At 43.7% G+C, this 25385-nt stretch overlaps 1 protein-coding gene across 2 annotated transcripts; it reads left to right on the plus strand.

Moving 5' to 3' along the window:
• Positions 1-43: 43 nt before the first annotated feature.
• LOC139533885 (GAS2-like protein 3) lies at positions 44-24948 on the plus strand. Of its 2 annotated transcripts, none has more exons than XM_071332352.1 (9): positions 44-150; positions 13882-13937; positions 17596-17773; positions 18010-18128; positions 18378-18519; positions 19166-19229; positions 19628-19769; positions 20372-20479; positions 22299-24948. In XM_071332352.1, the coding sequence occupies exons 2-9, from the start codon at positions 13914-13916 to the stop codon at positions 23568-23570; spliced, it is 2049 nt and encodes a 682-aa protein (XP_071188453.1). In that variant the 5' UTR covers positions 44-150; positions 13882-13913; the 3' UTR covers positions 23571-24948. The 2 variants fall into 2 exon arrangements, with proteins under 2 accessions (XP_071188453.1, XP_071188452.1); XM_071332351.1 differs by lacking the exon at positions 44-150 and adding an exon at positions 11369-11507 and having other exon boundaries at positions 22299-23716.
• Positions 24949-25385: the final 437 nt, after the last annotated feature.

A 25385-nucleotide genomic window follows, 5' to 3' on the forward strand; every position in this document is an offset into this window, starting at 1 on the left:
GCCCCTTTTCCTTGAAGAGCTTCGGCTGTGCTCTGGTTGGCTGTTTCGAACAGTGCATGCATGTTTGGAGAGAGGGTTAACTGACAACTAATGACAGAGAACTCAACCTTTTGGGAAATTTCAAAGAAAACTATACGAGAGACGGAACAGGTAATGTATATACTGCTGGTGAGTTAACACTAGACAATTGTTTCCGTGGCGTGAACGAATCTGTCCTTTCCTCTCTCAGCCCACGCGAGGAAGCAACAAGTGCCCCGTGGCTGATCACTCTCTCGAGTGGAAGACTATTTCATGTAGTTTCTAAGTTCGTAAACCCTATTCTAGTCTACACAATAGACTAGATTTTGTCTCATGGTTTTAATGAAAGGCGTGTAATTTGGTAGCCTGCTTAGATGACTGAACTTGTTTTACATTTAATGTACAATTAGGCGTACACCTCTGAAAACCCGTGGTAAAGGGTTTTAAAACACAAATTTCGAAATGGGCTAAGAAGTCTCAAACTCCAAATGTGTCGACGTGTCCATGAACCTGCATAATGAGCATCATCATGTCACACAGGTTATAGACGCCCTACTAATGACTGCGTGTTTGAACATGTTGCCATGGATACAAACTGCAAGGAACAGAAATGCTTGGCCTTGGACAACCATCCACCTTGCCAGAAGATACCGACACTGCCTTCTACCCTTGTGTACACTGAGCTGCACTGAGGTCGGAACACAATCATGTTTACATTAATTAAGTATGGTGGTCAAACATTCATCCTGCTGCACAGACCCTATGGATGCTCTAGTCTAGAGTGCCTGGTTAAATTGCATTTACGGGCATTTTTAAACTCCATGGTTAAAGTAGTATGATCATATATTAGTGTTGAATTACTTTGACGTTGAATTATGTTATTTTACTCTAATTTACCCGTGGTGGACATAATGTGTTACAACATAAGACAACAACAAAAATTTCACCACACGAATTACAGGAAATACCCATCCTTTTTACCTCAGATTGGTGATGTTAGTATTAAAGTTTATAGTAATCCGTTTATGATCACTATAATAACTGCGCACACAGTTTATAGGGCTCCAGAGTGGCGCGGCGATCTAAGGCACTGCATCTCAGTGCTAGAGGCATCACAACAGACCTTGGTTCGATTCCATCACAACTGGCTGTGATTGGAGTCCCTTAGGGGACAATTGGCACAGCGTCGACCGGGTTAGGCCGTCATTGTAAATAAGAATTTGTTATTAACTGACTTGCCTAGTTAATTTAAATAAATCAAGAAGTCACTAAATCTATTCCTTAAAACAGATCATTATCTTTCGTTTAGTACCGGTGTTTGTCATAAGCGCCAGTCCGTAGGAGGATTTAGAACGTAGCTGTCATTTTCAGGCTATGGTGGCTAGAAAATAAATTGCGCGCTCCTCCCATAAATCTCTGGCCTCAAAGGTCAAGTCATGAAGTTAGTGAACTTCAGGTCGGAAAGTCGGAGCTCTGTAAAGATGTCTGAGTTTCCGAGTTGGATGACCGTTCAAAAACGATTTCCCCCGCTGGGATCAACATTCCCAGTTGTCTTGAACGCTCAAAAGTCTGAGTTTTCCGAGTTCCCAGTTGTTTCAAAGACGGCATTAGTCTCAGCTGAGGTAGGGAGAGAACAGCAGAGGTGTCCGCTTCTCACAGTCCCTGCTCTCTCCTTCCTCCAGTGAGACTGATCAGAGAGAGGGGACAGGCTTCCCCTGATGGCAAAACTCGAGTCGCACCGCATCTGCCTCAGGCACAAATTGTTCCTATGACCAGAGAAAGTTAAATACTCGATATTCAAATGGACACAACGAGCTACTACTAATAATAAAAATGCAGGGCTAACGATACACTTGGCTACTCATTTATTGCAGATGCAGTGCGAGTGGAGGTAGAGTGCGTTTTATGTTTTGTAATAGTGTTGAAGAAAAATATATAAACAGCAGGTCTTTGCTGTATTCTTTGACAGTCTCTTTCTGGTCATGGGTTTAAAAGTTATGAAGTCTCACGTAGGCTAGTATCAAACTTTTTTTTGTGGCTGGTGTCATGGAAGCTGCACTAGCCACAGTGAATTGATCTATCGGATTGGTCAGCACATTATGCGCACTCGATGTAGTCACAGATCTCCTGGTCTGCCGGGTAGGCAGAGTTAGTATTTTCAGATAAATGAAATGGTTCAAAATATAAACACCTACCCTGTGCACCTACCGCCAACAGTGCAACACGGAGAAGAAGAAAAAGCATCGCAAGCCATTATGCCTTTAACGTTAGCTTTTCTACAGAAATGTTTGGTGATCGACTAGGAATGCCTTAAAGATCACAATCGACTAGCTTGTGACCACTGTTTTTATGAATATAAATTGTACTTTTGACATAATTCAACTTTATCAGGTAAAAACTACTTAATAAGCCCAAAACCATGCTATGATTTATTGATTTTGATGATATTAGTGAAATCATGAAAATATGTTTGTCCTGGCTACATTCTTGACCCTGAAGAAGGCACAGTGATGCCGAAACATTGGTGGTTTACCCAATATATTACTGGGAGCTTGTATATAGTGTGTGTGACTCTCTTTTATACATTTTTATGTCCCGGCTACATTGACACAGTTGAGCCGGCGTGAGATATGGGTTGGAAAACGTACCTCAATGCAGGAATGGGATATGCCACTGTACTCCAAATGTGTCCTTTATCCACACTGCTCCATCGATAAGATTAAAATACTACTTGTGTTCCCAGAAAACTTCCCATTTCGTCCTCATGCTAGCTACCAGTAGCCACTGCAGCCATTATGGAATGGCACATGATGTTGAACAACAAAGGATCTGATTAGCTGACACTGCCATTTAAAAAATGGCTGCTGTGGCTAATGGTAGCTAGCATGAGGATGAAAAGGGAAGTTTTCAGCTGTATTTCTATCTGCTCGATGTATCCTCGTGTTCGTCAGCATGTGTTCGTCAGCATGTGTTCGTCAGTATGTTTCAACGGAAAAAATGTGCATGAAAACGAGTCGTCTCTCCTTGAATGACAAAAAAATACTTTATTGAAGAGTCCCTACTGTTAACTTCTTGTGGATAGGGGGCAGCATTTTCACGTTTGGATGAAAAGCGTGCCCAGAGTAAACTGCCTCCTACTCAATCCCAGATGCTAATATATGCATATTATTATAAGTATTGGATAGAAAACACTCTGAAGTTTCTAAAACTGTTTGAATCATGTCTGTGACTATAACAGAACTTATTTGGCAGGCAAAACCCCGAAGACAAACCATTCAGATTTTTTTGGGGGGGGGTCGCTCTCTTTTCAATGTGTTTTCATTGGGAATCCAGATTTCTAAGGGACCTTCCTGCAGTTCCTATCGCTTCCACTGGATGTCAACAGTCTTTAGAAATTGGTTGAGGTTTTTCCTTTGAGAAATGAAGAAGTAGCCATGTTCAGAATGAGGCTCCAGTGAAGTGTACTGTTTGTTAGAGGTGCGTGACCAGAAAACATGCTACACATTGTTTTCCTCCTGTATTGAACACGGATCATCCCGTCTTCAATTTTATCGATTATTTACGTTAAAAAATACCTAAAGTTGTATTACAAAAGTAGTTTGAAAAGTTTGGACAAAGCTTACAGGTAACCTTTGAGATATGTTTTAGTCATTTTGCGCAAGTTGGAACCGGTGTTTTTCTGGATCAAACGCGCCAAATAAATGGACATTTTGGATATATATCGACGGAAGTAATCGAACAAAAGGACCATTTGTGATGTTTATGGGACATATTGGAGTGCCAACAGAAGAAGCTTGTCAAAGGTAAGGCATGAATTCTATCTTTATTTCTGCGTTTTGTGTCGCGCCGGGAGGGTTGAAATATGATGGTCTGTGTTTGTTTGCTTGGTTGCTATCCTCAGATAATAGCATTGTTTGCTTTCGCCGTAAAGCATTTTTGAAATCTAACATGTTGGCTGGATTCACAACAAGTGTAGCTTTAATTTGATATATTGAATGTGTGATTTCAAGAAAGTTTAATTTTTATAGTAATTTATTTGAATTTGGCGCTCTGCATTTTCACTGGATTTTGACCAGGTGGTACGCTACCATCCCACATATCCCAGAGAGGTTAACAAATCACTGACGAAGGGACGTAGACTTCGGCTCAGAACTTTGGCTTGCCTCCAGAAAAAATGTGGGCCCCAACTGCTGAAAAAACACTTGGGGGAAAAATTCCACAAAATGTCATCATAATATATGCACAAACTCTACTGAACTGTTTCGGCTGGGAAGCATGTGGACGCCTTTAGGAAGTAGAGACGCTGTTGTGCCCTCTTGAGAAGGGTGGTGATGGTGTTGTTGGTCCATGACAAGTCCTCAGTGATGTGCACGCCAAGGGACATAACTCGTGACTCTCTCTACTGCAGTCCTGTTGATGTGGATCGAGGCATGTTCCCCCCTTTGTGTCCTGAAGTCCACAATCGACTCCTTTGTTTTGCTGACATTGAGGGAGTTGTTTTTATCATGACGCCACAAATGCCAGTTCACTTACCTCCTCCCTAATGGCTGACTCGTTGTTGGTTTTCAGGCCTATAACCGTGGTGTCGTCAGCAAACTTGATGGCGTTGGTGTTGTGCAACCATGCAGTTGTGGGTGAAGAGGGAGTACAGCAGAGGACTGAGGACACACCCCTGGGGGGCCTCTGTGTTAAGAGTCAGGGTGGAGGTTGCCAATCCTCACAGCCTGTGTTCTACCCGGTAGGAAGTCCAGGATCCAGTTGCAGAGGGTGGTGTCCAGACCCAAGGCTTCGAGCCCTGGGTCGGTATCTTCTGGCAACCATCCACCCTTTCTCTGGAAAGGAGATGCCCTTGATTTTATGGCTTACCTTTAGGCTACATAATGTTAGGCTATACCAGAAAATACATGTTTCTGGCTATGTAGCCTACCGTTACAACTTGAGATGGATAGAGCATGTTTGACTACAGACTGATTTTATGTCCATTTAAATCTTCTGTTCCTGGTTTCCTGCTAGAGGAATACCGTAATAGCAAGGTTGTGCAGGTGCTTCCCTTCGCTTAAGTGTGTGCTGCTACCCCAGAGGAAGACCATTTCACCAGCAGCAAAGGGATCCAAAATACTATACTTGTTTTAGAAACTCAAGTAGACCTGCTTATTGTTTCTTTAACATACCAATTTCTGTATCTGAATTGAGCTGTAATGTGAAAACAAATATTGTTCATAGGTATTTCTCATATGTAGGCCTACCACACAAAGATTGTTATTTTTTTACCTTTGTGCTGCTTTTGTCAGACAACTGTATTTGCCATCTTGTGGTAGCTTTTATGCAGAAATAATACAAATTAGGCATAGGGTCATACTTGAGATCTGGACTGGATCCAGATGCATGCATGCGTGAGGAGTGCGCCCCCAAAACAGCCCTGATTCTGCCCCTCTACCCCCTAATCACCATCTGGCTGATCTCTGGCATTATGCCTCACATTTTGGGGAAGTGGTGTCTCCAGAAGGAGGCCAAAAAAATATGAACAGCTTAATGGGTTAAACCCCCACGTGAGCCCATATGTGCTGCTATCTCCCCTGGACGCAATGGAGATCATGAAGACCTCTTGGTTTTCCCCTCATTTATTTAGGGTACTGCTGACTAATGGCCAGACTGGGACCAGTGGGAGAGGGGCAGAGGAATGGTTACAGGAGAGGGAGAAGTGACTGAGAATAAATCAAATCAAATTTTATTGGTCACATACACATTTTGCAGATGCTATTGCAGGTGCAGCAAAATGCTGATGTTTCTAGCTCCAACGGTGCAATAATACCTAACAATACACACGTCAATTAACTTCTTATGGCTGGGGGCAGTATTGAGTAGCTTGGATGAATAAGGTGCCCAGAGTAAACTGCCTGCTACTCAGTCCCAGAAGCTAAGATACACATATTAGTAGTAGATTTGGATAGAAAACACTCTGAAGTTTCTAAAACTGTTTGAATGATGTCTGTGAGTATAACAGAACTCATATGGCAGGCAAAAACATGATAAAAAATCCAACCAGGAAGTGGTAAATCTGAGGTTGGTCGATTTTCAACTCAGCTCCTATTGAAGATACAGTGGGATATTGGTCATGTTGCATTTCCTAAGGCTTCCACTAAATGGCAACAGTCTTTAGAGCCTTGTCTGATGCTTCTACTGTGAAGTGGGGCCGAATGAGAGGGGATTGAGTAAGGTCTACCATGAGCTGAACATGCACGTTCATGTGAGAGCGAGCTCTGTTCCATCGCACTTCTGAAGACAAAGGAATTCTCAGGTTGGAACATTGTTGAAGAATTATGTTAACTTCCTAAAGATTGATTCAATACTTAGTTTGTCATGTTTTTAAACTTTTCGTCCGTACTTTCCGCTGGACTTGCCCGCGTGTCGTAAGTTTGGAAAGTGTACTGAACGCTAGAACAACAAGGAGGAATTTGGACATAAATGATGGACATTATCGTACAAAACAAACATTTATTGTGGAACTGGGATTCCTGGGAGTGCATTCTGATGAAGATCATCAAAGGTAAGTTAATGTTTATAATGTTATTTCTGACTTCTGTTGACTGCACAATATGGCGGATATATTTTTGTCTTGATTGGGCTCTGAGCGCCGACCTCAGATTATTGCATGGTTTGCTTTTTCCGTAAAGCTTTTTTGAAATCTGACACAGCGGTTGCATTAAGGAGAAGTGCATCTAAAATTCCATGCATAACACTTGCATTTTCATCAACATTTATAATGAGTATTTCTGTAAATTGATGTGGCTCTCTGCAAAATCACCGGATGTTTTGGAACTAATGAACGTAACGCGCCAATGTAAACTCAGATTTTTGGATATAAATATGAACTTTACCGAACAAAACCATACATGTATTGTGTAACATGAAGTCCTATGAGTGTCATCTGATGAATATCATCAAAGGTTAGTGATTCATTTTATCTATATTTCTGCTTTTTGTGAATCCTCTCTTTGGCTGGAAAAATGTCTGTGTTATTCTGTGAATAGGCACTCACCTAACATAATCGTTTGGTTTGCTTTCGTCGTAAAGCCTTTTTGAAATCGGACACTGTGGCTGGATTTACAATAAGTGTATCTGTAAAATACATGTATGTTTGAGGAATTTTAATTATGGGATTTCTGTTGTTTTGAATTTGTTGCCCTGCAGTTTCACTGGCTGTTGAAGAGGTGGGACGCTACCGTCCCACGTACCCTAGAGAGGTTAAAGTGACCAGTGTTCAATAACTATGTACCTCGGGCAGCTGGCTAGTAAGTGACTAAGGTTCAAGGCAGGGTACTGGGCGGAGGCCAGCTAGTGATGGCTATTTAAAAGTCTGATGGCCTGGAGTTAGAAGCTTTTTCATTCTCTCGGTCCCAGCTTTGATGCACCAGTACTTTCCGTCTTGTAGATGGTAGCATGTTGAACAGGCCGTGACTCTGGTGGCTGAGGTCCTTGATGATTTTTTTGGCCTCCACGTGACACCCGAGTGCTGTAGATGACCTGGAGGGCAGGCAGTGTGCCCCCAGTGATGCATACATTCATGATCATTTTATTTTTTCATTACCAGGATAGGTTGGTTGGTGGGTTAACTGGAGTGTTGCCCTAGGGCAGTCATTTAAGCTCACTTTGTTCAGCAGCAGTTCTTCTCTTTCTGCCAAACATATGGCATGCTAGGCTACTGGTTCTCCTAGTACACATTCAAAGGATGCATTCAGCAAGGGTTTGAATATTTCATAGTATCCCCAGCACAAATGTTTCTCTGTTGGCTTAAATGTCTTCTCCTTTGGCCTCCTTTGGCCAGGTCTCCATTGTCTCACTCTCTACCTGCCGAACCCTCATGGCTAATGACCTCATTCAATATTACATTTCTCAGTTCTTCTGATATAAAAACAGACATGATTTGAGTGTCGTATTTTCCTGGAGTCTTCTATTACAAGAGTTGACTTACTTCTAAAGATAGGTAGGGCCTTACTGAAATTACCTCGCTGACCTGAATCAATGAACATCGATTCATTGACAGAGTGAGAGGACTTTATCTTTTAGGCGTCCTGTGAATATATCCAGTTTAATTCTAGAGGTCTTTGGACTCCTCTACGACAGTTGATGATGAGTCCAGTTTCAAAACAATGAACAGGATGAGAGGAGGATGCTGAAAGGGTGTTTGAAGGTCTTTGTTAATGACAGCAGGTCATTAGTTAATGACAACAGGGTCTATGGTAGCTTTTGTTTTTACTGAGGGCTGAGCTTTTTTCATTTTAAGGTGAAAGGTTTACCGAGTCCCCCTCCCCTCTATCCCTGGGATTATCATACAGGCAAGTAACCCTCCTTACCTGACCATCTGTGAGGGTCTTCTTCAGGGCCTCGGACGTCTAGCAGCTTATCTGACCACTTTGATAAAGCCGGTTACAAATTAGTCTACACATTTTAGGCCCATGTTTGGTCTTGCATTGTGTTCCAATTTCCTTTTTTTAGGATTTTCTTTTTTGAGTTTTAGCACAATGGAGAACACAAGTCGTACAATTTGAAAGGTACAACTAGTCTTGTATACCATAAGATAACCCAAAAAATATGTATGTTCCTGTCATAAGAGCATTTCAGCATACCCTAATACACACAGAACATTTCCTCAACACCCTCTAAGTCAAAGCCCTTTTTTTATTCTGTTGACATCATCCAGTCAGTTTCAGATGATGTCATTAACGGCCTTGTCCTTACAACTGACACATTTTTGAATACAGCAGCTTCTGCAGTTGTTGCCATCACTGCAATGATCAGATCACAACCCTCTCCTCGATAATCAAAGAAGCTCTTCCTGATGGTGACTTTGTCAGTATGGCCATGGAGCCCTATTCATTCTGGGAAATGTATTTAAAGCAAATGTCAACATTTATGAAACTGTCAGGTTAGATCAGTGCTCTTGGCGGTCTTCAGGACATTCTTAGCTACTTCAGTTGGGATATTGTTTTCTGAAGGGATGATGTCATCTGCGTTGACTTGCAATTCAGTGGCCTAGCTAGCCTATGTTAATCCGCGAGCGAACTCCCCCGATGAATGGGCAAGCTGCCAGTCCTGCCTGCCGCAGCTTAACGGGCACAATCACCCTATAGGAGACCTAACTCGATGCCGGCTCCCTTTGACAACTTTAATTTGGTTGCCTCAATTTCAGACTTTAATAAATCCACTCATTTTTACTCCCTATCAGAAGTGTCGACTGTCTCATTTTTTTTTTTTTTTTTTGACAAGACAAACTTCCCAGCAGCCTCTAAGTGCATGCTGTGGTAATAGACTAATCAAACCAGGATGAAGTGGTATTGGCAGGTGTCTCCTCAGTTCACACCTAAAAGCCGATGAGGGGCTTTCCTGGCGACCCGTCATCTTCAGGACAACTCTTCTTGAAGGACATGGGTTTGAGCCTAAATGATGTACGCTACACTTAGGCCTAATCCTGCCTGAATGCACCTACTCCCATGGAATACAAGGTCCATTTCTGATGGAGAGGCACCGAATGAAACCTTCAACTGACAGGCCAATTAAGTTGAGACACAAAGGGCTCAGCAGGAGAAGTTAAATGAATGAGAAGTTGGTAGTCTCTGGGGAGAGTGGAGCAGACCCCGTTTGGCAGGAGAGCAGGGTTAAAATAAAAAGCTTATGGCCCCATGTGCTGGTTTACAGCCCCTTTACACTCTTATGTTAGACTCGTGCAGCTGCTCCATGCTATTGGTAAATACGCGAATCACCCCCCCAACTCACTAATTCGCACACACTTTACAATCCACTGTGAATGCACATCAAACACATGATGTACACCGACTGCAGCTCCGTCCATGTGCCACGTGCTATCTGTAGTATTGTGATCGGTGAGGGTGTATCGTCCATGTCTGGAATAGCCCCTGATCCTCTTAAATGATTACTGATCCCTCATCCATCTGTGTATGTTTATCTTCAGGACTACAGAGAGGCTTGGCTAATGTCCCTCTACTTCATTAAACCTTCCCATTTACTCCCTCAAAGGGAGACCCACCATTTCAATTCATTTAAAGAGCTATCTTGGTAGGAATCTGATTTTTGTTTTGTAATTTTACATCCTGGTTCTATCAGAAGCAAAACACATGAATCAACATCAAATAAAATGTTATTTCACATGCGTCGTCGACGAACAGTGAAATGCTTACTGGTCCTTTTCCAACAATGCGGAGCAAAGAACATAAAGAAATCTAATTTACCCAACAATGTGCCAATGTATAATAATGTACCAAACAAGGTTTACATTGTGAAGCAAAAACTAGCTCAAATGCATATTCGTTCAAACGTGCATTTTTTCTGGACCCGAAGGTCATTGTTGGAAGACCAGTTTTGATTGAACAGGGCTGCCAAGAGCGAACAGGCATTGTTCAAGTGTTTCAGCAACCACTAGAGAATGTGCGAGGCTGCGGCCCTTGTCAAGTGGCGAGCCTTGCCCTTTACTCAGACACTCGCACATTCACTTCAGCCAACCCAGCAGCATAAAACACATTCTGTTTTTGAACGCCTCTATTTTCATTTCTCGCTCCCTCCCTCGCATTGACTTTTGGTGGTGGTGTGGACGCGCATGCTGCCCTTTTGGTCCCCACAGGGAGGCATTCTCTCAGCTCGCGCATTGGGGCCCCAGATGCAGCACATTCTAGAGACGAGTGCTCCCTTTGTCCTCTGCTGTTAGCCCCATACGCCTCCCTACTCAAATTGAAAGTCACCCCATTCTCTCTTTCTCCCCCTCTTTGTTTGTCTACTGTCCAGTAGTTTAGGCCTACTGATCTCCTCCAGGAGCAAGTCTTGCCAGGGTTCTAACTATGGCAGTGCTTGTCACCTTTTAGCAAATCAGGACTTGTGCACTGGCCTAGGCACCCGTATAAGCATTAGACAATGATAACTTTGGGACAGTCACAATGTGTAATTTGAACCCTGGCCCTTGCCCTTTTCTCTTCCGTCTTCCCCACACCAAACTTTCCCCTTGCTATCATGTTTTTTTGGGTGGGGGTTGGGGAAGGAGGATGAGATGAGGAAGTGGCTGGTTCCCCTGCCCCCTAGCCCTCCATTTCCACTAGCTCCTCGCAGGGAGCTCCCAGGGCAGGCTGCAGAGTTGGGATGATGAACGTGTGGGGTGGCTGGAGGGGGGTGTGGTGTGTAACAATGGGTGCTTTGTGAGAGGAGGACTGGCCGTGGCAGGAGTGGGGGGCCTCCGCAGCGCTGAGCAGAGCCACTTCATTAGTCAAGGCTCTCCCTCCTCCCTCCATTCTCTCCTCCCTCTGTCATTCTCTCGCTCGCTGTCGACATTACACACTCTGAAGTCTGGAACCAGCCAGTAGGAGCCTGCATGGTTTGTGCTGCGCTTTCCGGTCAGAAGCAGGGTGGAGACGGGTTTTTCCGACTTTCTGGGGGTTCTACGCAGCTCTTTTCGTACATGACTACTGTCTTCCTCCTGTCCTAAGGTAATTCTGCTTGTCTGCACTGCTGTCATCTTGTCCTCTGCCGAGAGCAACGCATCACAGATGAGACATGGATTGATTTCTCTCACGCTGTGTCAGAGTAACTGAATGCATAAAATAATGTGTGCACGTAAAGAGCTTTCTTTGAAATGACAACAGCGTATTAAGTAGCTGAAATGTGGATCTATGATTAGGGTTGCAAAATTGCAAAATTCTGGAACTGTCAATAAATTCCCTGGTTTTCCAGATATCCTGGTGGAGGATTCTGGATTGTCTGCTTCTTCCCTCCTGACTTGGCTAATCCTCCATCTGAGATTTCGGGGAAAACCAGGGAATTTATTGAAAGTTCCCGGGAATTTTACAACCCTATCTATGACATTGAAATGCGGTCATAGCGCTAGGGTCTTAGTTTGTGCTGCCTGCTCCTCGGGTCTATGGTGACATTTGTTTGAGTACTGGAGCTCAGCCCAGTAGAGAAGTTAAAATTCTCAGTCTCTATCCTATAGAACAGACTGGGAAGGGGATTTGGGTGGATTGCTGAGGGAGAAAGGGAGCAATTTTGGGGTGTGTATGTGTTGGGGGGGTAAGAGCTGTGTTTTCTTGTTGACTAAACTGTCAGTGTCAGAGGCTAGTATAGCTCATTATTGTCTCTCGCTCTCCCTCTCTCGTTCTCACACACACATATCCTTTGGGCCAAGGGGATGGTTCTGGGTAATCCCCTACATCCTGGGAGGAAGAGGGAGAGCTTTACATTTTTTAAACATTCTGAATTATATATAGTTTTGTGTATATGTGTGTGTGTATATATACAGTTGAAGTCAGTTTACAGACACCTTAGCCAAATACATTTCAACTCAGTTCTTTACAATTCCTGACATTTAATCCGAGTAAAAATTCCCTGTCTTAGGTCAGTTAGGATCACCACTTTATTTTAAGAATGTGAAATGTCAGAATAATAGTAGAGAATTATTTATTTCAGCTTTTATTTCTTTCATCACATTCCCAGTGGGTCAGAAGTTTACATACACTCAATTAGTATTTGGTAGCATTGCCTTTTAAATTGTTCAACTTTGGTCAAACGTTTCGGGTAGCCTTCCACAAGCTTCCCACAATAAGTTGGGTGAATTCTGGCCCATTCCTCCTGACAAAGCTGGTGTAACTGAGTCAGGTTTGTAGGCTTCCTTTCTCTCACACACTTTTTCAGTTTTGCCCAGAAATTCTGTATAGGATTGAGGTCAGGGCTTTGATGGCCACTCCAATACCTTGAGAGATAGAGATAGAGAGAGATATATATATATATCTCTCTCTATGTGCTTAGTCATAAAAAAAACATGTAAATCTTTGAGTCATAATCTCTTAAGGTAAAGCACAGTGCTTTACAGCTAATCTAGATAGGTTAGTGACAAACGAATGAAACTATGTCATTTACTTGGCACATGGTCCTTGACTCATGTCCTTTTCAATCAAATCAAACTTTATTTGTCACATGGGCCGAAGACAACAAGTGTAGACCTTAACGTGAAATGCTTACTTACAAGCCCTTAAAACAGCGCAGTTCAAAAAGAGTTAAGAAAATATTTAATAATATTTAATAAACTAAAGTAAAAAGTAACACAATATCAAGGCTATATATAGGGAGTACCGAGTCAGTGTGCAGGGGTACAGGTTAGTTGATGTAATTTGTACATGTAGGTGGGGGTGAAGTGACTCTGCATAGATAATAAACAGCAAGCAGCAGCAGTGTACAAAACAAATTGAGGGGGGGTAAATGTAAATAGTCCGGTGGCCATTTGATTAATTGTTCAGCAGTTTTATGGCTTGGGGGTAGAAGCTGTTAAGGCTGGAAGGTAATAGATAGATTACTAGATAACATGGTAATAGATAACATGGACTGATGCTGAATCAATATTGTTCCATCCCATTCTGGAACTTTCCAGATTACATGCTAAACAGCCCTTTAGCTGAATGTGTTTGAAAAGTGTTCTTACCTAGACGAGAGGGAAGCTCTACTATTAAGTGAGCTAAGTTACAATGACAAAATATACAGAGATGGTTGCTACTGCCAGATGTTTCTCAGCCCTGTGGACTGTATCATCCTCACCATGTGTCATCTGCAGATGTTTCAGATGTTCTGGTAGTGTTGTTTTTGTTAGCACGTGGTGGATAGGACATGATGATGCGTGAGCCACATGTATCGAATGTGAATGCCTGAATGTGTTGCCATAATTGGTATATAATCACAAAGCAAGATCAAGAAGCCAGCAAACTCGACTCTATTTCCTATAAGAATGGTGATTTGATACCCTCAGTGCTGTGGCCCATGTTCCAATGCTGTTTTCTAGATATTTTATACTTAATAGCCTCATGTCTGTTTCAGGATGAAAAGGTGAATCTCCTCTGATTGCAGCGATGGCAGTGCAGGCTGGCATACAGGTAAGAAAATGACTTATTATCATGCACATACAAGGATTTTTGGATTGTTTGTTTTTTGTTCAGAAGGGGGTAACTCCTTTTTCCTCAAAGACCCAGTCCAAAGACCTCTTCTCATACCGTGGCCCCTATCCCTGCTGTGTTTACATATCTAAAGGATAGGAGGAGCAGTCAGGTGTAAGCAAAATGGCTTGGATACAATGGCAAAGCAAAATCGTGATTCTTTTATTTATTTTTCTCCCCCCGTCAGTTTAGGAACCCCTCACAAGTCATTCAAAATCTCTAACGCTTTCCTGGTTTAGCTAGTCTATTCAGGAGGCGGACTGACACCAATCCAATTGCTTTAGTGTTTTTACTGGTCTTATCTCCAGCAACATAATCTGTTTGCTCTCAAGGCCGTCTGATATCTGAGGAGGCCAATAAGACCCTGTGGGCAGGGCCGTAACTACATATGAGGACACAGAGGTCTGGATCTCATACATTTTTTGTTGAATAAAACAAATAAAATAAACTATTTGATTTATTTTTTTGGGGGGGGGGGTACACAGTCAAGGGTCTCAACTTACTGTTGAGTTAGGATAGTGGAATACACTAAGTGCAATTATGTTACTCACTGATAGTCAGTAAAACATGTTTTGATTGGTAAATTAGTTAATTTAGCCAGCTATCTAAACTTGTAGTAATCATGGCTGAATTACCGACAGGGCACGTGCCCAGTGGCCCTGACCTCCAGGGGGCCCCTATGTATTTTGTTAGTCACTCTCACTCAGATATTATATTAACATGGCATAAGTTATGGCAAAATGTGTACAATTGCAGAAAATGGTCTGTAAAACTAAAATAGAAGTTCTGTAAAGCAAACTCATTTGTCTACTTTTTGTTAATAAAATACTTTTGCTGCAAACATCCCTCTGTAACATATTCAATTATAGTTTTTAATCACGGTGCTGGGTTAATGTTTAGCAGCTAATTGTATAGCTAATAGGCTATGTGTTTGTAGATGACTGAAGGGAATGTGATTATGGCTAGGGTTATTTTTGCTGTTTTTCATATAGCATTTGGGATTTTTTAAATGGTATAGAAATGCAGTAAATGAGCTTCATCTTTCCCCCCTGTCCAGACCTCACTAAAACTCAGACCTTGGTTAAGGCCCTGCCTGTGGGGGTTTCTACTCTAGGTCAAAGGTCAACGAGAACCATGGGAAGATTTCACAACTAAGAGGAGCATAAAGGACTAGCAGGTGTAACTCTGGCCCTGTTTGAATCCTTCCTTCCTCTCGTCCTTGACGTTATCACTGATCTGATGTAGGGCTGGGAATTGCCAGGGACCTCACGATACAATATTATCATGATACGTCGGTGCCGATACAATATGTATTACGATTCGATACTATGATTTTATTATGCTTTGATGTTCCAAACATATTGCTCACCATATGTCTGCTGCAGAGAGATAAGAGAGAGACATGAGAAAATGAGTGTTGATCAGTCAGGGAAATAAAAGTGCTGAAAACATGTTGGCTCACTATTTTAAAAAGAAGATGGAGAACAAGATATAGGATGAAAAATACTGGAGTTTTGGCGCAGGTACAGCGCAAATAAATATTATCGCGATATGTAACTGTAAACATCTTTTTCCCCCATCACTAATCTGATGTGACATTATTAGTGAAAGCAATATAGTGGATACTTAGTTTTTTTGCACTCAAATCATGTGATTCCGTTAAGGAAGGGTGAACGGATGCATTTGAGAAGTATTCAAACTCATTGGCTTGGTGTCTGTCTTGTGATCACACCAACATGCAATCGAGAGGCCTAGTATGTGTACATCTATGCGATCCACATCATCCTAAATGGCTATTTGGTGGCTTCATTAAGAACGAGTTAGGAATGTAGATTTGCTGTTTTTAAATCCCTTTCCTAACTATGTTCCATTAAGAGGGAGCTTTAAAGTCCAATGTTTAAAACTCTTACAATCTCCCTCTGTTATGTGCCAGATTTACCAGGATTAGGCGGTATTTGTTTCCAGTTAGTCTACTTGCCTGTACACAGGCTACCCCTACACCCTTATTCTGAAAACTAAACATATACTTGGGAGGAGTCTAAAGTTTTCACAGTACCCAAAACCATTTAGCAATTTTATTTGGACACAAAGGGGGTAGGTATTCTACTGCACAAGTACTACCATAAAGGATCAGTTGAATTGATGTCTAACTAGAATAAGCCTACGGTGAGGGCTACTAAAGCTTTCATTTCTGTGAAACCTGCATCCAGTCAGGTGACGCTGGAGAGGTCACCACGGGTAATCCCCAATGGTATGGTGGTAATCTCCACATGTTTATGTAACTCAAACACTCCCCTCCTCGTCGCCTTTTCTCTAATTAGCTATATTTGGTGCGGGTAAGACGGAAAACAACATATGTTGTGGACTTGCCTTGCCCAGAGCACCAGCCAGGCACCTTATCCTTAGAACAGTTATGTAAGGGAGAGGGGGTTGGGGAGGAGGAGTTGTGAGAATTTCTTCTAATTTCTGTGTTTTAATTAAATGCAACTTTTTTTGAGAACCAGACAGAATTTTAAATACTTTCTACTGAGCAGGGCCATTTACACTCAATCTCTTTCTATCTCACACCTACTTTCTCTTGTTCTCTTTCTCTCTCATACCCTCTTTCTCTCATATTTTCTTTCTCTCTCATACTCTCTTGTCAGTCTGGGATGTTTTCTGTGACATCCGATATCTCCAGCAGTGGTAACTTGACTCACCCCCGTTCTCTACCCCCACTGAAGTTTGGGAGTCACTCAAATGGGGTCGTGGAAAAACTCCCAAAGAACAAACGAGACCCAGGGAAAGTCTCAATCATGATATACCAGTGAGGGTGTGGGAGAGAGGCAGCGATAGCGGATATACTGTCAGCTGTGTGTATGATTGGAGGTTGATCTGACGTGACTGTAGGATACAAGGCTTGTTCCAGCCTCCAGGCATTCTCCTCCCCTCAGCTGATTTCCTTTCCCTCACTGCGAGTGGAATATCACCACAGACATCTAGTAGGCCGTCTCAGAGGACTTGGTTGTCTCGACAATATCCTATTTCTATTCTTCCATTTTAGAGTCATACAAAACGCTGCTCATTCTCCAAGGCAACCTTTCCTCCGTCTATTTGCACTTCAATCTTATTAGTGTAGCTGGATAGTTTTTTATTTTTTTGTCCAAATGTCGAAATTGTATACTGATATGAAAATTGATATCCTTCAATCATGTTATTCTTGCCCTGACAAAAGCACAGTCTGTGTGCCAGGGGCTGAGTTCTAGTAGCCTGTGTGAGTGAAGGATTTTGGATTTCTCCCCCTGGTCTATCCCACTGCCAACAGTGTCTAAACCCACTTCCAGTGATCCGTGCAGCTCCTTTAGTCTACGAGCATTTGGATACAATCACTACAGTGCTGAAATCCATTCTGAAAATGACACATTTCCTTTGCCAGGCTGACACCACTTGTAATATAATGGAAGGGTTGAATGACAGATGAATGTAAGCGATATGCTAGGAAGATTTAATTGTCAGCCCCCAAAACCTTTTTCTGCCCTCTTCCCATAGTAACGACACCAGCTGGTGGTAGTTTGTCACTCAATGTGTTTTTTCTATATTTTTTCTCCTCCCCCCGCAGATGTGGTTCGGGGAGAAGTTTGACACGCCTCTGCAGAGTCCACGCAGCCCTTTGACGCTGCGCCATGGGCCGGGCTTGGCCGATGTCTTCCAGTATGACCAGTGGCTGGCCGTGCGCCACGAAGCCACACTGGTACCCATGCAGGAGGACCTAGCCATCTGGCTCACCGGGATGCTGGGTAAGACCAGGAGGGTCATGGGGGAAAATAATTCAAAAAGTGTCGTTGTCTTGTTCCTGTGGCATTATTTGTACTCTGAACCTGGCAATGGAAGTTTGTTGGATGTGCAGCCTAGAATTCTTTCTTTTTTGTTAATAATTTGGCCTTAAATGTCTCGCCCTGTCACTCACCCCTCACTCCCAACAATACACACTAACACACTCATGCTAATATTTTCCTTTGTCTCTGATACACAGGAGAGGAGGTGAGAGCGGAGAGCTTCATGGCGGAGCTGAACAACGGGGTGAAGCTGTGTCGGCTAATCGGAGCTCTGCAGAGCAGGATCTCTCAGAGCGGGGCCTCGGATATGGGCAAGGTGAGCTGTGATTAGAGGAATGGCAGGGGGAACAGGATATTAAGGAAGAGTGGGGAGAGTGGTAAGGATAGGGTAGTTTGAGATGGCGGTCTGTTTCCCATCTGAAAAGAGTTGGTGCGTTTGGTTCTGAAATGTTTTGTTTTTCTGTCCATTTGAAAATATTACCTAACCAAGAATGGTCATATGTCAACTGTGATGCAATGCATGTGTGGTTAATTTGTTGTACTTTTTGAATGCCTTTCCCTGCAGTTGTTTCCCATGAAGAAGGTGGCATGTAAGTGCAATGCCTCTCCAGGGTCCTTTTTCGCCCGCGACAACACTGCCAACTTCCTGGGCTGGTGTCGCCGCATAGGCGTGGAAGAGACATACCTGTTTGAATCGGAGGGCCTAGGTACGTGTTTTAGTTGGTGGGGAGGCTGTACTGACCAGTAAGCACAGCAAGTAGGAGCTAATCACAAACGGCCATCGCTCCAGACAGTTTTGAAGTGCATATTTGGGTTATTTTTTCTCGGCAGCCTCTAGTTAGCTTAGCATTCTGGCACGAATGTCCACAGGTATCAATCAAACCAAAACCCATTCCGTCTTGTGTAATCAGTAGAGCAGAACCATGGTTGTACAGTCGAGGTAGGGTCCAACTCCATTCCATCCCACCACTCTTGTAACATTACTACATTATCCTTGGAGTTAATTACCTAGGAGTTGATTAATACATTACTATGTTGCCCTTGGTGTTGTTTGATATATTACGACATTACCCTTGGAGTTGATTAATGGCTTCTTAGCTTAATCGGTTCAAAGAAACATGGGCTGAGTTGTAAGCCTTTAATGACTGAACGGAGCAGATGCCTCCACTGCAGCCATTGTCTGGCTTTTGTTTAAGCCATCCTCCTTAATGACATAATAGGATCCACCATAGAGAGCAATTAACATAAGTTCTTTATGTGAACACCTCGTTAAAAGTAATGGGTTTGTGACACTGCTGCGATACTATACAACCATGTCGTCTCTCTACAATATGTATTTTCTCTGTCTCGCAGTTCTGCACAAGGATCCCAGGCAGGTGTGTCTGTGTCTGCTAGAGATCGGCCGCATCGTCTCCAAGTAAGTTTCCCTTGGTTGATTGATGATGTACAGTACCAGTCAAAAGTTTGGACATGCCTACAGTGATTCCATGTGTTATTTCATAGTTTTGATGTCTTCACTATTATTCTACAATGTAAAAAATAAAGAAAAACCCTTGAATGTGTAGGTGTGTCCAAACTTTTGACTGGCACTGTATGTGCTGTAGGTGTTGCACTGTGACAAAGGTAAGATAAGATCATTCTAGAACATGACCACCACATTTTGTTTTGACCTTTCACTGATCCTGTAGTTATGAAATGTGGTATGTTGCAGCTGTGTTGGGGTAGAAAGATGGACAATGCAGCAAATGTGTGGCATCTTTTTTCCTATCCTAACAGTCCCTTTAGAGCACTGAACTGATCTGTTTTTCTCCATAGGTATGGGGTGGAGCCTCCGGTACTGGTGAAACTGGAGAAGGAGATTGAGCTGGAGGAGACCCTGCTGAAGACTACAGAGCCTGCTCCTGCAGTCAAAACCTTCACTGTGTGTTGCCAGCATGGGGGCCTCTACCAGCCTGGGGTAAGTCACTCCAAGAGTTAAAACTGCTATTGTCAAATTTGTACTGACTAAATAGGGACTCGGCTCCACTTTCGTCTCATCTCTTGTTGTTCTATTAAAATAGTTAGTTGGTGACCCAGTTCATCAGATCCAAAATGGCGGCAGCAGTGGCTCTAGTTGCCTCGCTGCTCAGGGCTGTATGAGTCATTATGGTCCTTGTGATGCTCCATCCATCCGGGGTCATGTGACTCTGTAGCCTGTGGCACCAATGCAGCGCAGTCACAACATCAACAAACATCAGAACGCTTCCTGTGTCCACAGCCTAAGCTGCATGACTCTTAGCCTTTGATTAGTGTGTTTGCCAAAGCGGTCCTCTTCAACTACAGTATTCAGAGGCTGCTACTGAATGCTGTTCTATAGCCTTTCAAGTCTTTTCAACTTAAAATTGGTTCATTTGAGTTCATCGGTTCATTGGGTTTTCCTGTTAGCAACTCCGCTTTATCCTTAGGCGATGGATAATGAAACAGGGTTTCTCAATGTTTTAGAGAATTTCTTTCTCATGTTCTTACTTACTTATCCAGGACTCTATAGACCCATGTTAATTCTCCATCTCTGTGTTACAGGAGCAACATCTGACGGACGAGCCTCCGTGTAACTGCTCCCAGAGAGTATCTATTGAATACCTGTCAGAGGGCCGTTACAGACTGGGAGACAAGACCCTCTTCATCCGGGTGAGCAGCACACACTGTATAGTGACACACTGAACACTCCCAACCAAGCATTGAACACCAGTGTTGGGGTCAATTCCACTGCTAAGTGAGCATTAGACCTGTAGCTAGTGACACACCCTTTCTGTCCTCTGCCAAGAGACCAGGAAACATCTCTCCACCGTAACCTCATTCATTACCTGGCCACTAATCCAAAGGTTCAGTCTTGGTACCTGGCACACGTTTGGCTGTGTCAGCACCGTATAAATTAAATTACTACACATGACGTAATTCTATGGTCAGTACTTGTCTGGTCCTTTATACCTTCACATACTATAGACTGAATAGTCCTGTAGACTTGAGACCAACCTGCTATATAGACTACATAGTCCTGTAGACTTGAGACCAACCCTACTATATAGACTAGATGGTCCTGTAGACTTGAGATCAACCTGCTATATAGACTAGGTAGTCCTGTAGACTTGAGACCAACCTACTAGATAGTCCTGTAGACTTGAGACCAACCCTACTATATAGACTAGATGGTCCTGTAGACTTGAGATCAACCTGCTATATAGACTAGGTAGTCCTGTAGACTTGAGACCAACCTACTAGATAGTCCTGTAGACTTGAGACCAACCCTACTATATAGACTAGGTAGTCCTGTAGACTTGAGACCAACCCTACTATATAGACTAGATAGTCCTGTAGACTTGAGACCAACCCTACTATATAGACTAGATGGTCCGGTAGACTTGAGACCAACCTACTAGATAGTCCTGTAGACTTGAGACAAAGACATTTTGGGAAAGTAAGCTTAGTACCGATGTTGGGTATTTAAGGCTGATAAAATGGTGATACAACTGGAAAGTAAAAGGCCGTGCCAAGTGTAAAACCCAGCGGTGTAGGGTAAAGGAAGGAGGAAACGTCTGTCTGTTGCTCACGGTTCTACACAGCAGCAGATCACACCCTAAGCTCATTAGGGAAGCAGAGTGGATCTTGTTAGTACTGGACCTACAGGAGGGATTACATCATTATTGGCCAAGGTACAGCGTTAACACTTCCATCAAACAGCAGCTGAAAAATAGATGGTAGCTGTAGATAGTAGTTGGCAGCACTGTAGATATTAGTTGGTGGTAGTAGGAGTGAGTAGTGAGCGGTTAGTTGTGGTGGTAGTAGGAGTGAGAAGTGAGTGGTTAGGAGTGAGAAGTGAGTGGTTAGGAGTGAGAAGTGAGTGGTTAGGAGTGAGAAGTGAGTGGTTAGGAGTGAGAAGTGAGTGGTTAGGAGTGAGAAGTGAGTGGTTAGGAGTGAGAAGTGAGTGGTTAGGAGTGAGAAGTGAGTGGTTAGGAGTGAGAAGTGAGTGGTTAGGAGTGAGAAGTGAGTGGTTAGGAGTGAGAAGTGAGCGGTTAGGAGTGAGTAGTGAGCGGTTAGGAGTGAGTAGTGAGCGGTTAGGAGTGAGGAGTGAGTGGTTAGGAGTGAGGAGTGAGTAGTGAGCGGTTAGGAGTGAGTAGTGAGCGGTTAGGAGTGAGTAGTAGGAGTGAGTGGTAAGTAGTAGTAGGAGTGAGTGGTAAGTAGTAGTAGGAGTGAGTGGTGGGTAGTAGTAGGAGTGAGTGGTAAGTAGTAGTAGGAGTGAGTGGTAAGTAGTAGTAGGAGTGAGTGGTAAGTAGTAGTAGGAGTGAGTGGTTAGTAGTAGTAGGAGTGAGTGGTTAGTAGGAGTGAGTGGTAAGTAGTAGTAGTAGGAGTGAGTGGTAAGTAGTAGTGGGAGTGAGTGTAGATGCGGTTAACCCTTTAAAGAGACCAACTGCAATGTCTCACAATGTCACTCTCTCTCTCACTGTGATAGATGCTGCATGGGAAGCATGTGATGGTGCGTGTGGGGGGTGGCTGGGACACCCTAAGGGGTTTCCTGCTCAAGTATGACCCCGGCCGGGTGCTCCAGTTCACCACTCTGGAGCAGAAGATCCTGGCATACCAGAAGGGTCCACCGGGCCACGGTGGCCACGGCTCTGCAGCAGCAGCCCCTCCACCTGACATGGACCCTCTCGCTGCAGTCAACCTCATCCCCTCGTCTTCTTCCTCGTCTTCCTCTGGTTCGGCCTCCAAAGCCACCTGCACCCCCGTCTCGACCCCTACTCTGCCCAGGAAAGCAGCCGCAGCACCCAAAAAGATCCTGCAGATGCCCCTTCCCTCCCCCAAGAAGCCCACCCAGAAGCCCTTGCCAATCCCCAAGAAGGTGGCTGCTGTGTTGCCCACCCTGTCTTCGCAGCAGGGCCCAAGCCCTTCCATTCACAGTGGCAAGAGCCAGCAGACGGCGCCTCTGCTCCATTCCTCTTCTTCCTCAGCCGTGGCTCCTTCTGCCCCCAAGCTGAAGCTCAGGCCGTCCCCTCGTGGCGCCCTCTCCCAGCCTCGTAGCCCTGTGTGCCCCGAGCCCTCCCGTAAATGTCCTAAACCCTCCTCCACTCCATCCACCCACACCTCCATCACAGTGCCTCGCCCCGCCACAGCCCCATCAAGGGTCCCCTTCCAGAAAGAGGGCCGACCCCCAACCGGCGCCACTCAACGCCGCCTGTCTCAGAGACGGCCCGCCTCCCCGGCCTCGCGCCTTCGTCTGGATGCTGCCAGACGGGTCCGTCCAACCCCCCGTGTGACTGTGCCAACACCCAGGCCGGCAACAGCCCAACCCGCCAGGACACTAACCCCTACCTCCAGGACTGCCACAACAGCCCTGCCCAAATCCACCATCTCACTCCCCAAGAGCAAAGACACCACAGCCAAAAGCCAGGCCCAAACCAGGGCCATCTCCAAAGTGGTTGTGCCTCTATGTGGCGGCACCCCTGGGCCGTTACCAGGGGCCCCTAGTGGCTCTACTGCTGTTGGCAAGACCAACCAGAGAACGGTACCAACTGCCCAGAGGGCAGTACGGAGGCAAGCGCCCTCTGCCATCACCCCCTCTCTCAAACCGCAGCCCACCAAAACGGCCCCCCAAAATACCAGCCCCAACATCAAAGCCCTCCCTTCCCAAAAGAACACTGCTCTCACAAAGAAGACCCAACTCAAGAACAAAAGTGAGGACCCTTATTTTGAAATGAACGGTAGAAGGCATCAGAAGACGTGAGACGTAGTTGGGGGGCGTAGTAACGTGACGGGGAGGGACTGTACTGTCCTACTGAACATTAGTGCTTCCATCACGGTATTTGTCTGAATAAGTCCCCAACCAGGATTCTGCAGAACACCAATGTCCACACAAATATATACCCAACCGGTTACAGATGCAGCAACTGTCAAGACACGCCAGTGTGTAACTTTCAAAACGCCATTTGCACCGCTACCATCTTTACATTTGTTTCTCAGTTGGTACGATTTTCTTTGTTACTTACCTTGTCATTTTATTGTCCTGTTGTCGAAAGCTCATGCTTCAATAGCATTTGACAATAAGTATGTTTTTATACTGTCTTTGAATGGGTTGAGAAGTGAGTGATACTGATTTTATCTGAGGTCAGCTCAATTCAGTCTTAAGCCTAACACAGAAACACTCAATGGAAGCGTTGTAAACCAACATCCCATCAACAGCCTTTTGTTTCTTATCCTTTTTCCATCATTTTGAGTGTTTTTGAAAGCTTTCTAATGTCTATTCGTATGTCTTGAGGTTCCCTAGAGGGCTCTATCTTTGTCCATCTGATCTGATACATATTTTTCTCTGCATATAAAAGTTATACTTTTTAAACATTGGCATTTTCTTTTCAGAAAGGGTCATTTCTGTGCAGAGCTAACTAAGGCAGCACACTTTGAAAATGTTAATTATTCATTACAAAGCAGGTTATTGTAACCAAATGTTTGACAGGAAGTATAACTGGACTGAATGTTTGTGCTCAGTGTGGATAAGCTTTTCATTGATGGAGGTTTGATTGAATATAGACGTTTGTTTCTCTTTGTCACAGACTGGAGGATGATGGGGTGTTTTCCATTTTAGAGGTAAAATTAAGCACTGTTGTAATGTTTCTCGTGTGCCTTTAGAAATGACTGTTGCTGAGTGGCGTTAGAATGTACTAGAAACTAGGGTTTTAATATTTTTTACAAATGAGAATTGCACAAAGTACAAGCGCTCGGACTGAGTTTTTTTTAATTTTTTATTACATGGTCAAATCTCAAATGAGTTACTACTGATAATATGCCTGTTACACATCCTTTGAACACATCGAGGCGATGGCAACTAAAGGACAAGCAAAGCCATTAATCATTTTCCAGAGGGGGAAGTTATCGTGAGGTAGATTTTTATTTGTTTTGTCATCTGAGTCTTTTCATTGATCATATTTTTACTTTTCTATGTGGTCTTCATGTCTAAGTTACTTTGTCTGTTTTCTTGGTCAGCACTTTATGAAAACCTCTTGGTGTGTTTGTCACTTTGAATGTTGATTCTGTTGATTTGTGTTGTCTGATCTACCTTTGTTACATTGTCCAATAAAAGGCCAAACGTTGGCAGACTTCCAGCAAAACATGTCTGTGCTTCATAATTGACAGTAACATTTGAAGTCAGTGGAAATGGTATTGATATTGACTTCCAGGAACTAAGCATACTCATACCCTTTTCACACTCTTGTGCTAACCCCAACCGTACGGAGCTGGCTTTCACATGGTCCTTTCCAGCACAGTTTTAGCAACTACAATGGATGTGTAACCAGGCTGGCACAGTAGAGCTTGGCTTGGCCTAGAATAATCCTAGGGTTTGGCTCAGTAGTGTGAAAAAAGGTATGCGTAGATGTACAGATATGTGCAGTATAAAGTACTAGAAGGTCTTTGAAAGTTGAGATCTGTGCCGTCAGAGTAGAGCCGTATACTTAGTTCAATAGGGATTCATATAATTTCCACAATAGTCCTTGGTTACCACTTCATTTACTTGATCAGCTCAGTGATGACTGCTTTGAGGAACATT

Source organism: Salvelinus alpinus, chromosome 11, assembly GCF_045679555.1.
Source record: "Salvelinus alpinus chromosome 11, SLU_Salpinus.1, whole genome shotgun sequence".
In the NCBI taxonomy this organism is placed as follows: domain Eukaryota; kingdom Metazoa; phylum Chordata; class Actinopteri; order Salmoniformes; family Salmonidae; genus Salvelinus; species Salvelinus alpinus.